The sequence below is a fragment of the Panthera onca genome, chromosome A1 (genome assembly GCF_046562875.1).
Source record: "Panthera onca isolate mPanOnc1 chromosome A1, mPanOnc1 haplotype 2, whole genome shotgun sequence".
NCBI lineage: Eukaryota > Metazoa > Chordata > Mammalia > Carnivora > Felidae > Panthera > Panthera onca.
In genome coordinates, this window is record NC_138339.1 from 134,393,489 (window position 1) to 134,412,974 (window position 19,486).

General features: G+C 41.4%; 1 protein-coding gene and 1 long non-coding RNA gene across 2 annotated transcripts in view; both read right to left on the reverse strand.

Annotated features, from left to right (window-relative positions):
• Window positions 1-19,486, reverse strand: part of MEGF10 (multiple EGF like domains 10) — a 181,622-nt gene that overhangs the window by 116,148 nt on the left and 45,988 nt on the right. The window contains exons 3-4 of the mRNA XM_078451403.2: window positions 12,681-12,782; window positions 10,777-10,877 (exon numbers count right to left, since the gene is read on the reverse strand). Of these exons, the coding sequence (XP_078307529.2) occupies window positions 10,777-10,877; window positions 12,681-12,782 (203 nt within the window). The remainder of the gene's footprint in view (window positions 1-10,776; window positions 10,878-12,680; window positions 12,783-19,486) is intronic.
• On the reverse strand, window positions 1,979-6,635 carry LOC132681595 (uncharacterized). Its single transcript, XR_009611132.2, has 3 exons — window positions 6,561-6,635; window positions 3,545-3,600; window positions 1,979-2,440 (listed from the first exon to the last, which is right to left on the reverse strand). It is a non-coding gene; the product is annotated as an uncharacterized LOC132681595 (long non-coding RNA).

Consider the following 19,486-nt stretch of genomic DNA (forward strand, 5'->3'; position numbering starts at 1 on the left):
AGCTCACAAAGAGAAAGCTCATTTCTCTGGGGGACAATAGGAGAAACAAGTACATACGACTTCATAGTTAAATGGAAAAGCTAAGTATAACAGGAGTCTATGGCCAGCTGTATGATTCAGGAACCTCAACTGATACCTCCATGATTCAAGAGGTCCAAAATGCCACAGGATGTCATACAGAGTCTACCAGAGGGATGGCAAATGTGAGGCACTAGGGCCACCTAATGATAATGACAGAAAGCACTAATGAGTCACTCCATTCTTTCTCTTAGCACAAACATGGCCTCAGAATCCTTCTAAACACAAGGTTCCAGGTAGCTACTTCTAAGAGAGGGTGCCCTCTCTCCCAAAAGGGAAGCTTTTATTAATTCCAGTTTAACATAATATTCCAGGACAAAAAAAAATATATATATATATGGGGAAATGTGTGGGTTCTATGGCCCTTTAAAGCATCACCTATGTGGCCTATCTGCCTCCTGGAAGAAAAATAGTCCTGGGTAAGTGAGCTACAGATGTCTCTAAGCCCTTAACCCAAAATTTGGACTTACAACCCATTGCTTACTGAAGCATGACATTCAAACAAGAGTAAGTTCATTTGCAAGAATTATTTTTTGTGTAAACAGCCACCCCAGTTCTAGCTCCCTATTTGCCTATAATCAGGTCTGTTTTTCATAAAATTGGCCAAGTTAAAAATCAGCTGTGAATATTCATTCACTGCTATGGTAATCAATTGTCACACTAGTCTCTGCTAAGAACAGGAAATCATATACAGTTCAGTGTGTGGGAGTTAAGGCTTCTTGTTTACAGTTCCAGAGTTCTCTTAATGAATGCCAAAGACAGGCAGGGCACATCCATGGGAACCGATCTTCCACCATCAGGGCTGGCCTACAAGGCAATAGAGTGGATGACCCAGTCCGCAAATCTCTTCCACTGTCTTGCTCGCAAGCAGCACTGCCTGTAATGCCCCCATGGCAGCTTGAATTTGAAGTTAGCATTTGACCTTCCCTATCTAACAAAAATAGGAAAACAGAGTTAAGTCTACCCCCAAAGAAACATTTTTCAGAATGGTCTTTTCCTTTGCAGCAGCATCCAGTAGAAGATTGGGCACGTGGGGCAAAAAGTTGGGAGCCAGGGGTGCCTGGGTGGCTCAGCCGGTTAAGCGTCCAGCTCTGGATTTCAGCTCAAGTCATGATCTCACGATTCGTGAGATCGAGCCCCCAGTCGGACTCTGTGCTGACAGTGCAGAGCCTGCTTGGGATCCTCTCTCCCTTTCTCTCTGCCCCTCCCACTTCTCAAAAATAAATAAATAAACTTAAAAAAAAAAAAAAAAGAAAAGAACACTAAAAAGAAACAAACAGGGGTGCCTGGGTAGCTCAGCCACTTAAGCATCCGACTTCGGCTCAGGTCATGATTTCACGGTTCATGAGTTCGAGCCCTGCAACAGGCTCTGTGCTGACAGCTCAGAGCCTGGAGCTGCTCCAGATTCTGTCTCCCTCTCTCTCTGCCCCTCCCTGCTCATGCTCTGTCTCTCTCTCTCTCTCTCTCTCTCTCTCTCTCTCTCTCAAAAATAAATAATAAAAACAAAAAAACAAACAAAAGGATGAGAGCTAGACAGGAGAAGGGACCCCTGGTCATGTCATGTGTCCATTCACGATTCTGCCACATGCAACCCTGCTTACACCTGCCTTCTCTGCCACCAGCCAAGGTGAGACCCAGGACACCAGAATGAGAATGGATGGCCAGCCTTGTTTCATGATTAAGCAATCCCACAGAAGGAGAGGTGCCAACTTCCCACTCTGCTGCTGCTTTTCCTATGAGCTTTTCCTAGTCCCGTGAAACCAAATCAATAAGAGATTCCTACTTGCTAGGGGGTCAGGTTTCAACTATGTGTTTGGAAATCAGTTGTGTGTATTGCAAAGGCACCTGCCTGAAGTTCTATTGTTGTAAATAATGGTGAGGCACTTAGGGCTGCTTCCAACATTCATTTACTCCAAAACTGCAGTTCCATGAAGATCATGAGTCTGGATCTTGGCTCCTCTCCATGGACAGTGCACGTTCACTGCTTCAAGCTGTCCTCACTGCCATGGGAGCAGAGAGTATTCCTCTCTCCTCAGGGCTCATGGTGGGGAGCCATGGGAGAAGATAAGAGGCCACCAGGCTCTATGCCATCCCCAGAGCTTCAAAGAGTTGAGGTCATGGGGGAGAGGGACCTGGGGAACATTGGGATGAGGAGGGAAAGGACGCCAGCAACACTGATGATGATAAGAAGCTCTGAAGGGCCTGAGTCTTCTGCTGGTTTGACCTTGGCATTTATTATTCAAGCTGCAGTCTCACACTGTCTCCCCTTTTTCTCTACTGCCCCTTCTTGCTTCTCATCAGCATTTCTGTGACTCTCTGAAGAACAAAGCAGTTTCACTGTATCCTCCAGACTGTTCTCATCCTTGAAGCCAAAATACAAATGGCTGATAAATATATGTTTTTGAAGAGAACACCATCACTAGTAATCAAGGGAATGCAAAGTAAAGCAAGCAAGTTACCATTCCCACCCCTCCCCCCATAGGTTGGAAGCAATAGTAATACCTAGTGTTGGTAAAGATATGGAGAAGTGGGCACGCTCACACCCTTCTTGTGGGCAAGCAAGTTGGTACAACCTGCTCGACAGCAATTTGGCAATCTGTATCAAAAAGTCTTAAAATGTGGCTCAGATGGCTCCTGTCCCCTAATATTCATTATTACCATCCCATAAAAATAGATTTTTACCAGGCAGTTTCCTGATCATCCAGAATTAAGAGGCTCTTACAGGTTAGTAAGGCCGGTGACTATATTCTGGTCAAAGTGGAAATAGAATGCAATCACTTCCAAGAACTTTCCTTAAAAGACAGCTGCCTTTGCCATTTGCCTCTTACTCTTGCCTCCTCCATCCACTGCTTGGGAACAAGACTGATACATACAGATCAGTAATGGTACATGAAGATGAAGGCTGTACCTCAGAGATGGTAGGGCAGAAAGGTGGAAATTGCCTGGGACCCTCCTGGTTTACCCAAATCTGGGCTCATAGGTAAGAAAGAAAGAAACTTGTATCTCAGAACTGAACCTAATCCTTACTGATACAATATTCATGCCCTTTGTCCCAGAAGTCCCATGTAATTTATCTTACGAATCACTCACATGTGCAAAGAGAGATATAAAATGATGCTCACTGCATCCACTAAACTGTTTAAGTGTCCAATAATTGAATGAGTGAATAGGTAAGTACGTAGGGAGGGAGGGAGGAAAGGAGGAAGGGAGGAGGGGAGGGAGGAAGGAAGAAAGGAAGGAAGGAAAAGTGAGGGAGACAAAACAATGAGGAAGACATCGATGTTAATTTATAATCTTTGAACACACTACATTCAGGCTAGTTTGTGTTGTGCATCTTTTCATTTCAGGAATAAGAGAAAAATTCTAAATGAGAAACGTATATGGACTATATACAGGGGTGGGGGGTTGACAAGATGGAAGATGGGAAGTATCTGGAGACTGCTCATCTTACAGAGGAAATTAATACCTTGGAGGAAGAGCCACACAACTGTCCCTCTTGTAACTTTAGACTATACATGGGACCTGCATCAAAGCAAGGTGAAAGAGAGTGAGTAAGATGACCTTAGAGGTTATGATTTCACATTCCAACCATGAGATATGCAAAATGCAATGAGATATCATTTTCATATTTACAAGAGATATGAGTCATAAAATATGACTTACATGAAAAGAATACATAATTATAGTAATTACCACAGTAAAGTTAGGCAAAAAAAAATACATTTACATATTTTAATGACTAAAAGATATGTCACATTCAATCAAATGGGGTCACCAACTGGGTTGATCGTTCGAACCTAACCTGAAAAACAAGACTACGACAGAATGGGTCTCAGATTTCAGGGATACAGAAGGCAACGTCTGGAATAGACAAGGGACTCAGTATGTTCCATCAAGGTAACAATAAAGAACCAGGTTCCCTGATATTTTAAAAACTTCAGAAAACAATACAAAGGAATATTATGTAGACTTAAAAAAAATAATTTCTAGCAAAAGTTATAACATAGATGAAACTCGAGGACATTGTACCAAGTAAAATAAGTCTGTCATAAAAGGACAAAAAGTGTATGATTCCACTCATATAAAGTCTCTAAAGTAGGCAAAACCCCAGAAACAGGAAGTAGAAGTTAAAAGGTGATGGCCAAGGGCTGGAGTAAGGGAAGAGGGGGGAATTAAGATTTAATAAGTACAGAGTTTCAATTTTAAAAAATGTAAAAGTTCTAGGGATCCGTTACACAACAAAGTAAATACACTTAACACCACTAAATAGTACACTTAAAAATTATTAAGATGGTATTTAATGTTATGTATTTTTTACTACAATTGAAACAAACTAATGAATTGACCAAAAACTTCAGCAAACTGGGGGTGTCTGGGTGGTTCCATCAGTTAAACATCTGACTCTTGATTTCAGCTGAGATCATGATCTCACAGTTCGTGAGTCTGAGCCTCACATAGTCCACACTGTTAGCAAGAAGCCCACTTGGGATTCTCTCTCTGTCCCTAGCTCTCTGCCCTTCCCCCACTTGTGCACACATGCTCTGTCTCTCCCTCGCTCAATAAATAAATCAACTTAAAAAAAAAAAAAAAAACACTTCAGCAAACTGAAAAGAGACCACAAAATTTTTTTTTACAGTAAAGCAAAAACATGAGATGATATAATTATTTTCTTAAGAGGGTAACTATTTTTCAGCCTTGTGAATATTTTGAATTTAATGTGGAAATGCGTAAGATCATCAAAATCTATAGTGTCTATTCCATTTTAAAAGCATAAATTCCATTTTAAAAACTTGATGGTGTTTAAATTTGTAAAACATGAGTTAGAGATCCTTCAGTGTGTTTATTAGAGTTAGACTGATGAATAAAACATCTCTAAGCTGAATTTAGCATATCACACACTAGGTTTTTAGATTTATAAACTCAATATATCAGTTATTCCAAATGATGGATTCGAAAAATTAGTAATGTTAAAATGTCCATACTACCCCAAGCCACCTACGATTCAATACAATCTCTATCAAAATTACAATGATGTTGTTCACAGAACTAGACCAAAGAAACCTAGAATGTGTGTGAAATCACAAAAGAGCCCAAAAAGCCAAAACAATCTTGAGAAATAAGAACAAAGCTGGAGGCATCACACTTCCTGATTTCAAACTACAGGAATCGAAGCAGTTTGGTATTGACATAAAAACAGACACAGGGATCAATGGAGCAGAACAGAGAGGGCAGAAATAAACTGACTCATACATGGTCAATTAATTTATGGCAAAGGAGCCACAAATATACAATGGAGAAAAGACACTCTCTTCAATAAATGGTACTAGGAACACTGGACAGCCACATGCAGAAGAATGCAAAAAAACCCGGACAACTGTCTTTCATGACACACAAAAATAAGTTCAATTTGGATCAAAGACTTGAACATAAGACCTGAAAGCATAAAACTCCTAGAAGAAAACATAGGCAATAAGCTTCTTAACATCAACCTTAGAGATAAGTTTTTGGATATGACACCAAAAGCAAAGGCAGCAAAAATTAAAATAAACAAGTAGGACTCCATCAAACTAAAAATCCTTTGCACTTCAAAGGAAATCATCAAGAAAATGAAGAGCAACCTACCAATAAAAAAAAAAAAAAACTTGCAAATCACATATCTGATAATATATCCAATAAGGAGTTAATATCCCAAATATATTTTTAAAAATTCACACAACTCAAGAGGAAGAAAAAATATCAATTAAAAAAATGGGCAAAGGATCTGAACAGACATTTTTCCAAAGAAGACATATAGATGGCCAACAGGTATCTGAAAAAGTGCTCATCATCACTATTCATTGGGGAAATACAAATCAAAATCACAATGAGATATCATCTCCACCTGTTAAAACGTCTATTACAAAAAAGACAAGAAATAACAAGTGTTGTGGGGATGTGGAGAAAAGGCAGCCCTTGTGCACTGTTGGTAGGCATGTAAATTGGTACAGCCACTATGAAAAACAGCATGTAGGTTCCTCAAAAAATTAAAAATAGAACTATCAAGGGGCACCTGGGTGGCTTAGTCGGTTAAGCGTCCGGCTTCAGCTCAGGTCATGATCTCACGGTTTGTGGGTTCTAGCCCCACATTAGCTCAGAGCCTGGAGCGTGTTTCAGATTCTGCATCTCCTTCTCTCTCTCTGCACCTCCCCCGGTGACACTCTGTGTCTCTCTCTCAAAAATAAACATGAAAGAAAGAAAGAAAGAAAGAAAGAAAGAAAGAAAGAAAGAAAGAAAGAAAGAAAGAAAGAAACTTCCAAATGACCCAACAATTCTACTTATGGGTATTCATCTGAAGGCAACAGAAACACTAACTCAAAAAGGTATCCATGCCCCTATGTATATAGCAGCATTATTTACAATAGCTGAGAGAGAAACAACATTAGGATCTATTGATGGATAAATAGATAAAGAAAATGTGTTATATATACACAATGGAATATTACTCAGCCATGAAAAGAATGAAATCTTGGGGTGCCTGGGCAGCTCAGTTGGTTGAGCATCCTCCAGCTCTTGATTTCAGCTCAGGTCGTGATCTCATAAGTGGTGGAATTGGGCCCCACAATAGGCTCTGTGCTGACAGCACAGGGCCTGCTTGGGGTTCTCTTCTCTTTCTCTTTCCCTCACCCTCTCTCTCTCTTTGTCCCTTGCCCATTAACACATACTCTCTCTAAATAAATAAATAAATAAATAACCTTAAAAAAAGAATGACATATTAAAAAAAGATGAATGGATAAAGATGTGATGTGTACACACACACACACACACACACACACACACACTGGAGTATCATACAAAGAAAAGGGTGAGATTTTGCCATTTATGACAACATGGATGGACCTAATGAATACTATGCTAAATAAGTCAGACGGAGAAAGACAAACACCATATGATTCACTCATCTGTGGAATCTAAAAAACAGAACAAATGAATAAATTAGAAAAGCAAAATCAGACTTACAAATACAGAGAACAAATTGATGGTGGCCAGAGGGAAGAGGGTGGAAGCGTGGGCAAAAAAGGTGAAGGGGAGTGCAAAATATAGGCTTCCCATTATGGAATGAATGAGTGACAGGAATGAAAGCCACAGCATTGGGAATGTAGTCAATGACACTATAATTGCATTTTAGCTATTATATGGAGCCACACTTGTGGTGAGCATAGCGTGACATATAGAGGAGCTGAAGTATCCAAGAATCACACCAGAAACTAACATAACAGTGTGTGTCAACTATACTTAAAAAAAAAAAAAAAACTTTTAAAAATAAATAACAAAAAAACATATATATACACATACACACTGACATACAGGTACACATACTACATACATATATACACAGATAAATGTGCACACACACACACACTGAACCCATTTCATTCCCCTGTGCTTTTCTTCATTACTATTTGAATTTCTCCACATCAAAAGTAATTAAACACAACATTGGGCAAGAATAGTAACCCTGAAAGATGAATACACTTAAAAGTTTAATTATTGTTAAGAATAGGTTAAAACCTCCTCAAGAAATCATGGACATTTTCAGGTCTAGTAATATTTTCTTTATGGAAAATTTTCCAAACATTCCTTTTCCCACCGAGATCCCAATGCTATTCCCTACGTTCTCCATCTTGATTCTTCCTGGCTGATGACACAATCTGTCTTCTGGACAGAGACCCTGGTGACTCAAAATGTGCTCTGTGGACTAGCAGCCTCTACACAATCTGAGTCTAGAGGAAATGCATCATCTTCAGCAGGATAAAGCAGAGGTAATAAAAATAGAGCTTGCTCTCCAGAAGGATCTAGTCCAGCTAATTAAAGGATACTTTTTTCAAATATGGGTATGTATTTGCATGAAACCATCCTTTTTGCCTTCTAGGAAAACTTACTACCAAAAATTAAACTAAAATTATAACCAATTCTTGTGTTTCAATTCCTTCTGGTAACTAGAAACAGTTAACAATGATGACTATTCTGTGTACCTGACAGCAAAAACTAATTGAAAAGGAGAGCAGAACCAAGAGTCCTGTCTTCTCTCTCCCTTCTCTATCCACTAGGGTGCCTCACTGCAGCCAGCTGTTGAGAGGAGAGAAGACTGACTGGAGGCATCCCCAAGAACAAGGAAGCAGGGGAAGCTTGATCATCCTCTGGGGTAAAGCTATGAAGTCAAGACATCAGAGTGGAGAGATGCAAAATACCTTTAAAGAGACCAAATAGCTCCCAGGCCTCTGAGAGGAGACAGTAAGCTGATCAAATATATTAACATATCTAAGGGAAAAATGTTTCAGTGTCCAGGGGCAGTTGGTCAGGCAGGAAGGCTTAGAAAAAGAAGAACTTTAGAGGCAAATGCTAAAGCCATCAGGAGGAGGACACCTTGCGACCCACCTAGTGTGAGATAAAGGAAAAGTCATTTCTATCATTATAATATCGACGTGTGATGATGCTAGAGCTGGGCAGCAGCGATGCAGGAAATGACAGAGGTGTTGGGTTCTGGAAGGCTGGGACCATGAAGCACCAAAACCCTAACAGACCTAGCTTGGATCCATGCTCCTCCCACCAGCTTGCCAGTAAAATCAAGCTTCCTAAGCGCAAGGCCTTCAAGGAAAGAAAGAGGTATGACAGAAGACTGCCCAAACACCTCTCCAGTCTCTACCTAACTTAATGCAAGAGCATGCTGACTTTATATAACATTTCTGTGACCTGGGTAATAGAAAAGAATCCTGGGAGACACAACCACTCTCTTATTCTATTGGCAATTGTTCTTGTACGTTAGAGCCCGGCAAGGGCACCAAGATAACGTCACCCCGAAGCCCCTGGGAAGCGGCCAGCCCAGACAGCCAGGGTCCACGCCCGTTCTGCCTGGACTCATGCTCAGGGCTTTGCTTTGAAAACTCCCATCAGCCTGGGCCACAGAGATCGGTTCATAATTATTCGCTAAGATGTTTGATTATAAACATGTAATTTTTCTTATTCGACATTGTTAATCAGAGGCATGCAAACTAAGAAAAAAAATTAGCAAAGGGAAAATTGGCACACAGTTTAAGCAAAAAGCATTCCCAAATACTGTAAGTAGCAGCAGAAAGCAGAAAGACACCAAACATTTTAAAAATAGGTATATACCTCTGACCCAGGAATTTTACTTCTAGGAAGATATCCTTACCTACTAATTAAGGGTATGAACACAGATTTAACCATGATGATGTCTTCTAGAACAGGTCATAATAGGTAAAACATGGAAATGGCACAAATATTCAACAGCTGAAACTGGTTAAGTACCTACAACGCAATCGCACAATGACATTTGCAATATGCTACAAAAGTACATTTACTGACAGGGAATATACTCTCAATGTAGTCTCCTTTTCTTTTTTCTTTTTTTCATTTTTTTTAATGTTTATTTATTTTTGACAGAGAGAGAGAGAGACAGAGTGTGAGTGTGGAGGGGCAGAGAGAGACAGAGACACAAAATCTGAAGCAGGCTCCAGGCTCTGAGCCATCAGCACAGAGCCCAATGCGGGGCTCGAACTCACAGACTGTGAGATCATGACCTGAACCAGACGCTTAACTGACTGAACCATCCAGGCACCCCTCCTTTTCTTTTGTTTCGTTCTATTTTCTAAGTTTTTCAGTGAACATTTATTATCACAAAAAGCCCTGGTTCTAAATCAAAGTTGAGGAACTGCTGCTGCTCATTTAAAGAATAGAATCCAGTCACTGGAAAGAAGAGGGCACACACACATATCCGTTTAACTCCTCTCTCCACTAGAGAGCAAAGGAGTCTCAAAGAGGTATAAAGGGCTTATCTGAGGCCACCCAGGGCTATTACCCAGCGCTGCAGATACTCATGCTAAGAGGTGTTCAATTGATCCTAATGCCATCTAGTTAGAGCAGAACCTTGCCTCTCTATGCAACTCAACACCAGTGCCTCAGCTCAGAAAACAAAGTGGCCCCTCTAGCTATGTGTTGACCCAAAATATTTGAATAAAACCCTTTCTAATGATCTCTTCTCTATGTCCTAAACCAGGTAGTAAGAAACCTCAGTTTGCAAACTTCATCCCACATGATATACTAGGATTTTTCTGAAGTGTATCATAAAATATCAAGCGTGCCTTGAGACATTCCAGAGTGAACCGGTGAGCTGGGGAAGGGAGAGAGAAAATGACAAAGAAGAAGGTCTACTTTGTGACTCAGACTTAGTGTCGGTGCTTAGTGTGAAAACTCTTCTACTTTGTGAAAGCCTTCATCTTTCTGTGCACCAGAAAAGAACACACCCGCCTCTCAGAAGCTGACCTGGGACTCCAGTCAGCTGCTGCGGGAAAGTCATGCCTCTCTTCCCTTCTGTGACCTAAGTCGAGTGACAACTTGACCCATTTCCAAAGAGACACTTATTGCAAAACTATAATGAACACTGCCACATCCAGCCTTCAATAATCCTTCTATAACATCTGTTTTCTCCTCAGGCAACATTCATTTGGAGATTTTTTATAACACAGAGGAACAGAGCAATGCTTCCCTCATTCCACAGACCAGGAAAGCAGCCATCAAGAGGGAAAGAGAATAGTCCAAGCTTCCCCATCTCCCCAGGCCTCCATCTTGGCTGCCATTAACAGATGCACACCAGCACTGGGAAAAATAAGTGACCCACAAAGGGATAAAGGTCTTACTTACGGACACACATTTCCCGGCTTTCATAAAATCCAGGACAACACTGAGATTTGCGCCTATACATAGTTTTCTCTCCATGTCGATAGGCCGTCCGATAACTGATTCTACACAGAGGGAGAAATCACACTGTTACTTCTTTTGACTGACAATCTGATTAGAAATCAAGGATTTTTATTTTAATACCAAAGGGTTATTACATATATATAATAAAGGTATGAAGAGCAAAGTATTCTAAAACAGTTAAGAAGAAACAGGGAGGGTCACCTGGGTGACTCAGTCGGTTAAGATTCCAACCTCAGCTCAGGTCATGATCTCACAGTTCGTGAGTTCGAGCCCACAGTTAGGCTCTGTGCTGACAGCTGGGAGCCTGGAGCCTGCTTCCGATTCTGTCTCCCTCTCTCTCCGCCCCTCACTTGCTCTCCCTCTGTCTCTCTCTCTCTCAATAATAAATAAACAATTTAAAAACTTTTAAAAGAAGAAGAAACATGGAATAAATGTCTTGATGAATAGTATGCTAACTCTTATCAGTTTGCTAAGAATATATTAAAATTGCCCATTTAAGTCAAGTTATACTTTATTTCAAGGGATCAGAAGTTTTATGACTTTCCTATTTCACTTATCTTGAGATAGCTCAGAGAGTATAATTAATTTCAGCTATGACACTGATCTAATTACCATTCACATATGTTTTAAAGGAAGAATTCAAAGAATTCCTTGAAAAATGAGACAACATAGTCTCATCCAACTATAAAATAGAAGTATACAGGGGCGCCTGGGTGGCTCAGTCGGTTGAGCGTCCAACTTCAGCTCGGGTCATGATCTCACAGTCTGTGAGTTCGAGCCCCGCGTCGGGCTCTGTGCTGACAGCTCAGAGCCCGGGGCCTGTTTCAGATTCTGTGTCTCCCTCTTTCTCTAACCCTCCCCCATTCATGCTCTGTCTCTCTCTGTCTCAAAAATAAATAAACGTTAAAAAAATTAAAAAAAAAATAGAAGTATACAAAGGACTCTCACATTTAACTAAAGCTTCATTCATTCACTGATTCATTTATGCAACACACGTTCAGTGAGTGCTTAATACATTCCAGGCACTGCTCTAGGCACTGGGGAAGTAGCTCAGAGTGAGCAAAACAATATAAAGCCTTGCCATCAAAGAACTTACACTCTACTGGGGAAGACAGACATATAGAATTTAAGTGCAGATACATATTAAACAAATAAATCGGTCATATCATGACTAGTAATGATTATATAGTGTGATGAAAAATAAGGCCTGAGTAAGGAGAGAGAGCGTGACAGGAAGGGAATACTTGTTTAGACGGAGTGGTGGAGGAAAGCCTGTCTGAAGAAATAACATTGAGTATAACATTTAGTGCAGTATAAATCAACAGGTGTCACATTAGACCCATGACTCACACCATGGTAAGCATTTTACCAATAAAAGTAAGGCATCACTGGTCCCTTCCATATTAACATTCATATTTAAGATGTTTTTCTTCTCTGTTTTCACATTTATAGGGGGGAAAACGTGGCTTAAGTTGAGTTCAAGTTTAAATTAGTCCAAACTGAGTCAGATATTCAAGTAGAAACGTATGCTGGAATATGAGTTTCTTGACGTCCATAATTAAGAGCCTCTCCCCCGTTTACGCATCACACAAAAGCTGCATGAATTCTTGCTAACCAAACTATGGTAACCAGGAGACACTTCCCCTGTAAGCTCATCAAGGGCATGGACAGGCTTTTTTTGCATGTCTGTATCTCCTATGGTTTGGAACAAGGCTAGGACAGTAACAAGCACTCAATAACTATTGACTAGATGAACAGACGCATCTTCTCATACATGTAATGTCTCTGTAGTAAAGTACTTCCCAGTTAGCCAAACTTCATAAATAGACCTGAACTTTGATTACCTGTGCCGCGTACATTTAAACCAGTTCAGAATGTCAGTGCAGCTGGTGTAGTAAATTTGATCGAAGGGATGTGGGTATGACTCTTGCACAGTCACTGAGTAGCTGAAAAGAAGAAGAAAGGTAAGGAATCAGTAGTTCCTATTCTTACATTAATGATGTAGTGTGTACATACAAACATCGTAGACTAAATTATCTCCATTTGCTGACTTTCAAAACAGAATCTCCACGTGTTTACAGGTTTTTATTTGACTGAGAACACCAAAAGGACCAATATTAATATTACATTTAAAAGATAAGAATTCATGTTCTAAATTCATAAAAGAATTCTCTTTACTTCTCACCATTAACTCTGATAACCCTAAACTTGAAAACATTACCACCATGTACGTTTCTATATTTAATGGCATCACCTCATCCCAGGTGTCCAGGCTTAACCCAGAACTTACACGAGGAAGTTTTCAATCGAAATGTGCATGCAAATAATAAGCTAAGAGACAATGTGAATATTATTACTAGTACATTTTGGTACTGATTTTGGAAAATCAAAAAGAACACACTTCTCAGGTTGGAACTTGAATTAATTTGGTTTTGGGTTCCTGCCCTACTTTTCAGGCGGTGGAAGAATATATACAACCTCTGAATAAAAACTACAAAGAAGTCTCTAAGCTAGGTTCTAAACACACCGCTGAAACAATTAGCCTGAAATATACATACCCACAGCCTGCTGCCACTTAGCCTGGGTTTTCAATACATTTCACTAACAGCTTCTTGTTAAAGTAAAGGCATGCCATCCTAAGAGCCTAAGAATGCAGGTGGAAAACATCCACGAAACACAAAAGCATTCAATGTTCAATGTCATATTTCTTCATTTTAAAGCAGTCTATTACATGGCTCAAGAGCTTAGAGCTCCTGCCTATGGGAGAACCCGAAGCATCCTCTTGTCCAAACAAGTTAATCCTCTTCTCTTTAACAGTCTCAAAGATTTTCACTAAAATCGTTAATTCACCCTAGCAAACAAAACAGGCCACAATTATGGACTCACTTGCAGCAAATCAATGGACCAACTTCATTATTAGGTACAGATGAGACTTCTCTAGTCTAGGTATTGACTAGAGAAGCCACAGAAGGAATGAGTTTGAAATGTTGGCATAAAAAATTCAGGTTAGGGGTGCCTGGGTGACTCAGTCGGTTAAACATCTGACTCTTGACTTCAGCTCAGGTCATGATCTCACAGTTTGTGGGATTGAGCCCCACATCAGGCTCTGTGCTGACATTGCCAAGCTTGCTTGGGGTTCTCTCTCTCCCTCTCTCTCTCTGCTCCACCCCCTGCTCACCCTCTCTCCATCAAAAATAAATATTTCAGGTTAGATATAGGGCAGAACCTTCTCATCTGAAAAGCTATGCAGTACTGGCCTCCCCACCAGTGGGATTTCTTTCTGCAGCCAGTCTCTGTTAGCCATAACATACTTAGGCTTCAATAGGAAGTCTATAAAATAACCTAACTATTCACTTTTGTGTATTTCATTCTTTGGGCCATTGCACCTTGATTTCTAGGTAAATTTAGGGATCCTCTACAAATCTTAGGCAGATGCAACAGGTCTTACTGAACAGATCACTGGATTAGCAGAAGACAGGGTTATCCTGATCTAACAGTAAGAAACTAGATGGCCATCAGCAAATAACCTTCTTTTCCTGTTTTTTATTTTTTTTTTTAATGTTTTTATTTATCTTTGAGACAGACAGAGACAGAGCATGAACAGGGGAGGGTCAGAGAGAGGGAGACACAGAATCCGAAACAGGCTCCAGGCTCTGAGCTGTCAGCACAGAGCCCGACGCAGGGCTCCAACTCACCGACTGTGAGATCATGACCTGAGCCAAAGTCAGACGTTTAACTGACTGAGCCACCTAGGCGCCCCTTTCCCGGGTTTTGATAACCACATTTTAAAACCAGGGGGTCAGAGGTAGTCTTGAAGATCCCTTCCACTTGGCATTCTGAATTTCTAACGTACATTTTAGGTGACTATTTTCTTCTCTACCACATGCAACCTGAGGCTACCGGAAAGAACAGGTTCAGATGATCGCACAGTATGTAAATGCCAACATCTGTGATATTACTCCTTTAGGGGAAAAGAGGCCTCTGTTAAAATACAAAGGTTCTTAGGGTGGGTGCCTGGGCAGCTCAGTCACTCAATCGTCTGACTCTTGATTTCGGCTCAGGTCATGATCTCACGTTTTGTGAGATTAGAGCCCCATAACCTGTTCTGTGCGGACGGCACAGAGCCTGCTTGAGACTTTCTCTCTCTCCCTTGCCCTCTTGCCCTCCCCCCACTCATGCTCTCTCTCAAAATAAATAAATAAGTGTTTTTAAAAATATATAAAGTTTCTTGGAACGAAATATCACAGTAAGCTATTAATGTCTTCTGACTTCAGCACTGTTCTGAGGTTCACGTTAATGCAAATTAGAAGACCTCGCCAACTTTTTTCCTGCCTCTCCAGCTGCTTGTAAATAACTGAACCTCGAGGTCTGTAGCATTATTTGTCCACTCTGTTTTCAGTGGACAGCAAAGCAGATGAACATCCTCTGTATATGAAACTACCATACAGGTGCGGTCTTGTATTACCTGTGAACAAAACACAGCTGCTTTCCTCCACTAGAGGAGTTAAAAAGAAGCCACTCTAAATGAATGCCAGTTGGGTGACAACAATATTCTACCAGGCCCTACAGCACTGATACAAGTGAACTACATTGGTTTGTTGGAACTACACTTAATGCTTTATTCCCATAAAATTTCAAAGGTTATGTTATGACATTAAACGTCTGTATGCCTTCAAGAGCAGAAGTGATCATAGACAAATGGGTCCCGGGCAAACGCAGCCCATTTGATGTGGATGGCAGAACGGATTCCATAGGCGATCATGAGAAGTATGTTCACTAATTTCTAGCAGCCTGTAAGGTTGTTTCAAATGAGAGGAAATACCGAAGAACAGGAATTTGCTCACTGGCCTCTTGCCCGTCACCAACAGCACACACTTGCAGGATGCTTCCGTGGTTTTAGAAGATACAAAAGCTCTTCTCCATGAAAGGGTCATCGAACCATTTAGGATTCCAATTCAACGAAAAGGTATTGAACATCTTCTCTGCAGCTCCCACCCCCTAAGAGCTCTCAACAGAGGCCAGCTCACAAGGCTAAAAACAACACAATATGGCTTTAACAGAGAAATATGTACAGTTTGGGGAATAACCAAAGACAAAATTGACGATGCTTTGAGCCTTTCTCTTCCACCTCAACACCTCTTCTTAAAATTATTGGGAAGCTAGGGGAGCCTGGGTGGCTCAGTCGGTTGAGCATCTGACTTCGGCTCAGGTCACGATCTCACAGTTTGTGGGTTCGAGCCCCGCGTCAGGCTCTGTGCTGACAACTTGCTCAGAGCCTGCAGCCTGCTTCAGATTCTGTCTCCTTCTCTCTGCCCCTCCCCCGCTCATGCCCTGTACCTCTCTGTCTCTCAAAAATAAATAAATGTTAAAAAAATTTTTTTAAATTATCGGGAAGCTCAAACTCAGTTCAGAACTGACTGAAAACAAATTACTTGGCACGATGATCAGAAACAGGCTTCTAGTTAAGTCTGTGGGAGAAAGGCTCTAAGCCTTTTCACACCAAATTTCCTTTCTGTTGCATTTTATACATTCTTCCTCTTTTCTAGACAATCTTTCTCTCTTTTCTTACCCATTTTTAATGGCATTACAATCACACTACAAATTTTGGAAAACAACATTTTAAGGAGAGAATTCTCTAACTCATACGTAACTACCAATAGCATATAGCAGATTTTTTTTACAGTCTCCAGGGGTTTTCGTTTTTTGTTTTAGTTAGCTTTCTAGTTTTTATATTATTACAACCATACAATGCACATAATTTTGAAAATTACTGTTAAACTCGAGTATATTATAAGCATGGACTAGTAAATAATTTTCAAATTGTGACTGCCAAATACTCCGTAAATTTGCTCAATACCCACCTAACTAGTTGAACAACTAACTTGTCACTTTTCAAGGGGCCACTTTGTGGAAGCTGTGTGCTCATATCCTGAGGAGAAAGGTCTCTGAACAGGCTAGCCTCCTCTGGGTCTTTATCACAGCTTCCGGGTTGCTGTTTGAACTTCATCAGCGCCTCTGCTAACAGTCCACACCTCCATGTTCATCAGCGACTGCTCTTTTTTTTTTTTTTTTAAATTCTTGAGAGAGAGGGAGAGAGAGAGAGCACCTGCAAGTGGGGAAGAAGGGCAGAGGGAAGGAGAGAGAGAAACCCAAGCAGGTGCCATACTCAGCGTGGAGCCCACTGAGGGGATTTATCCCACAGCCCTGGGATCGTGACCTGAGCCGAATTCAGGAGTTAGACGCTCCAGCGACTGAGCCACCCAGGCGCCTCAGCAGCTGCTCTTATGTACTCACTTCAGCAGCACATATACCAGCGGCTGCTCTTAAAGTCAGTGTGGGAAGGAACTTTCTTGACTGTCTACGTCAATCGTGTGTTTTTCTTTCGACGTTTATTCATTTTTTTGAGACAGACAGACACAGTGGGGTAGGGGCAGAGAGAGAGAGCGGGAGACACAGAATCCGAAGCAGGCTCCAGGCTCTGAGCTGTCAGCACAGAGTCCGACACGGGGCTTGAACCCAGGAACAGTAAGATCATGACCTGGCCAAAGTCGTACGCTTAACCGACTGAGCCACCCAGGTGACCCCAAACGTGTTTTTATCACAAATGATCAGCACTGAGCTCCCTGTGCTAGCAATCACTCTACAGCCAGCACTAACACCACGGCCCCGAGACACCACCCTGTCCCAGGCTACCTCTCGGATGTCATTAGAACATCTAAAGCTTCTAAAGTAGACAATAAGCGCCAAACTGCGGTATCAATGGAATCTGACCTCAATTCTACACTACTTTCCCCACAGCGATGCATACACTCTTCATCTCCTGCTTGTTTGCTTAATCTTCTCAAATACACTGAAAACATATCAACACCGTGATTTTAACCTATTAAATATCATCCGGGGAGAAACCCCAGCAAGATTTAATGTAAGGTCAAAGAACGGGGGGCGGGGGGTGGGGGGGAAGCCATCATCACTTGGATGCATTCCAAAGTGGTTAGTGACATTTTATCTGCCAAAATGATCTTGTTACTTTCATCAGACATGGTAAGAATGATCATTTCTTTGCTCGCTTCAGGACTAGCTGCAATCAGTACCACTTCTGTGCTCCACCCCCAAGGCGACGGACAAAGAAGGGCTCCTCTTCACTTGTGTCTTCCTGAGAGGAAACCCTAATAGATGCAACACTTCAACTCCCAGAACAGGGAAAGGGATGCGGAGCAGAAACAGAAAGTTCACGGAATCATCAGTCTCCCCCAGGAGGCTGCGCAGGCTGCCTTTAACAACAAGCACCCCCTGTATATTCTAAATGATTTAACTTTCTTTAGTTTCATTTCATGTACACCTTCTGAGAACCGCTGCATTAAAAGGAGGCCTGCTTTTGTCTGAAAATAAACGACTCAGCAGGCCTGGGGCAGGGCCTGATGGTCTGCATTTCTGACGGGCAATGCTCATTAAGCACACTGTGGAAAGCAAGGCTCCAGCCGAATCCACTTGGGACAGGTGGGGTTTAGATAAGGCACAGCTACAGCGAGCCCCGCTCGGACCTACTACCAAGAATTTTGTCCTTGAAACTCATCTTCCTCTCCCCATTTCAATTCAAGCCCTATTTCACCTTTTTTAATGTTTATTTATGTATTTTTGAGAGAGAGACAGAGAAACAGAGAAAAACCCAAGCAGGCTCCACGCCATCAAGATAGAGCCAGACACTTAACTGACTGAGCCACCCAGGCGCCCCTACCCGAGTGTTTTTGAAAATACAGGACAAGGCGTCACCCGCACTTTCATTTGACCATTTTAATTTACATTCCTTCCTTCATTCTTGTCAAACAATCCCACTTTCTTCTACCTTTCTTCAAAGAATCATCATCTAGCCTTAAAACGGGAAATGTATCAAGAAGAAGATTACGGTTGTCCATCCTTTTTTCTAGCAGGTCATGGAAAAAAAAAATACAGTCAGGGGGGAAAAAAAAAACCCTCCATCATTTCCCTACTCTTTCACCCTCATTTGCCGTCCTCATTAGTTAGTATTTTAGAGGTTACTCTAATCACTTCTTCAACAGTGAGATTGCATTAGGTTTAGAGACCAATGTGCCCCTTGTTGTCTGTCTCTCCTCTCTCCCCATTGCCCCACTGATTTCCATATGAAATCCTTTCATTCCTTGTCAGAAGGTACTCAAGCAACAGTTATTTCCTGAGCACGTGCCCCAAGCAAGGCAGTGTTTTAGACGCCGGGAATTATCAATGGCAAACAGAGCATGCAATTATGTGTTGCCAAGTTTCGTCAAACCGTTGAACAAGGAATCGGGGCAAAATGTGCGTGTATGAGAGGGTGCTGGATTAACTCAAGTCTTGGTTGCTTTTTCTTTATAGCCTTTCCCTCAGAGAGCCCACCTGTTCAATCTCATCATGCTGGGGACTCCCAATCCTGTACTCCCAAATACAGCCAGGCACACCTCTCACACTGATCTTAAGAACACAACATGGCAGAACCACACTAACCCTTCCCTCTCAAATCAACTCTCTTCCTTTAATTTTTTTCTTATTTGCAATGACACCTCCACTCTTTCTCCGGGCAGGCTGTAAATCCCCCCCTTTCCTGCCTCCTTCACATCCTACAATCAATGTATGACCAAGATTCTGACTGATTCTTATT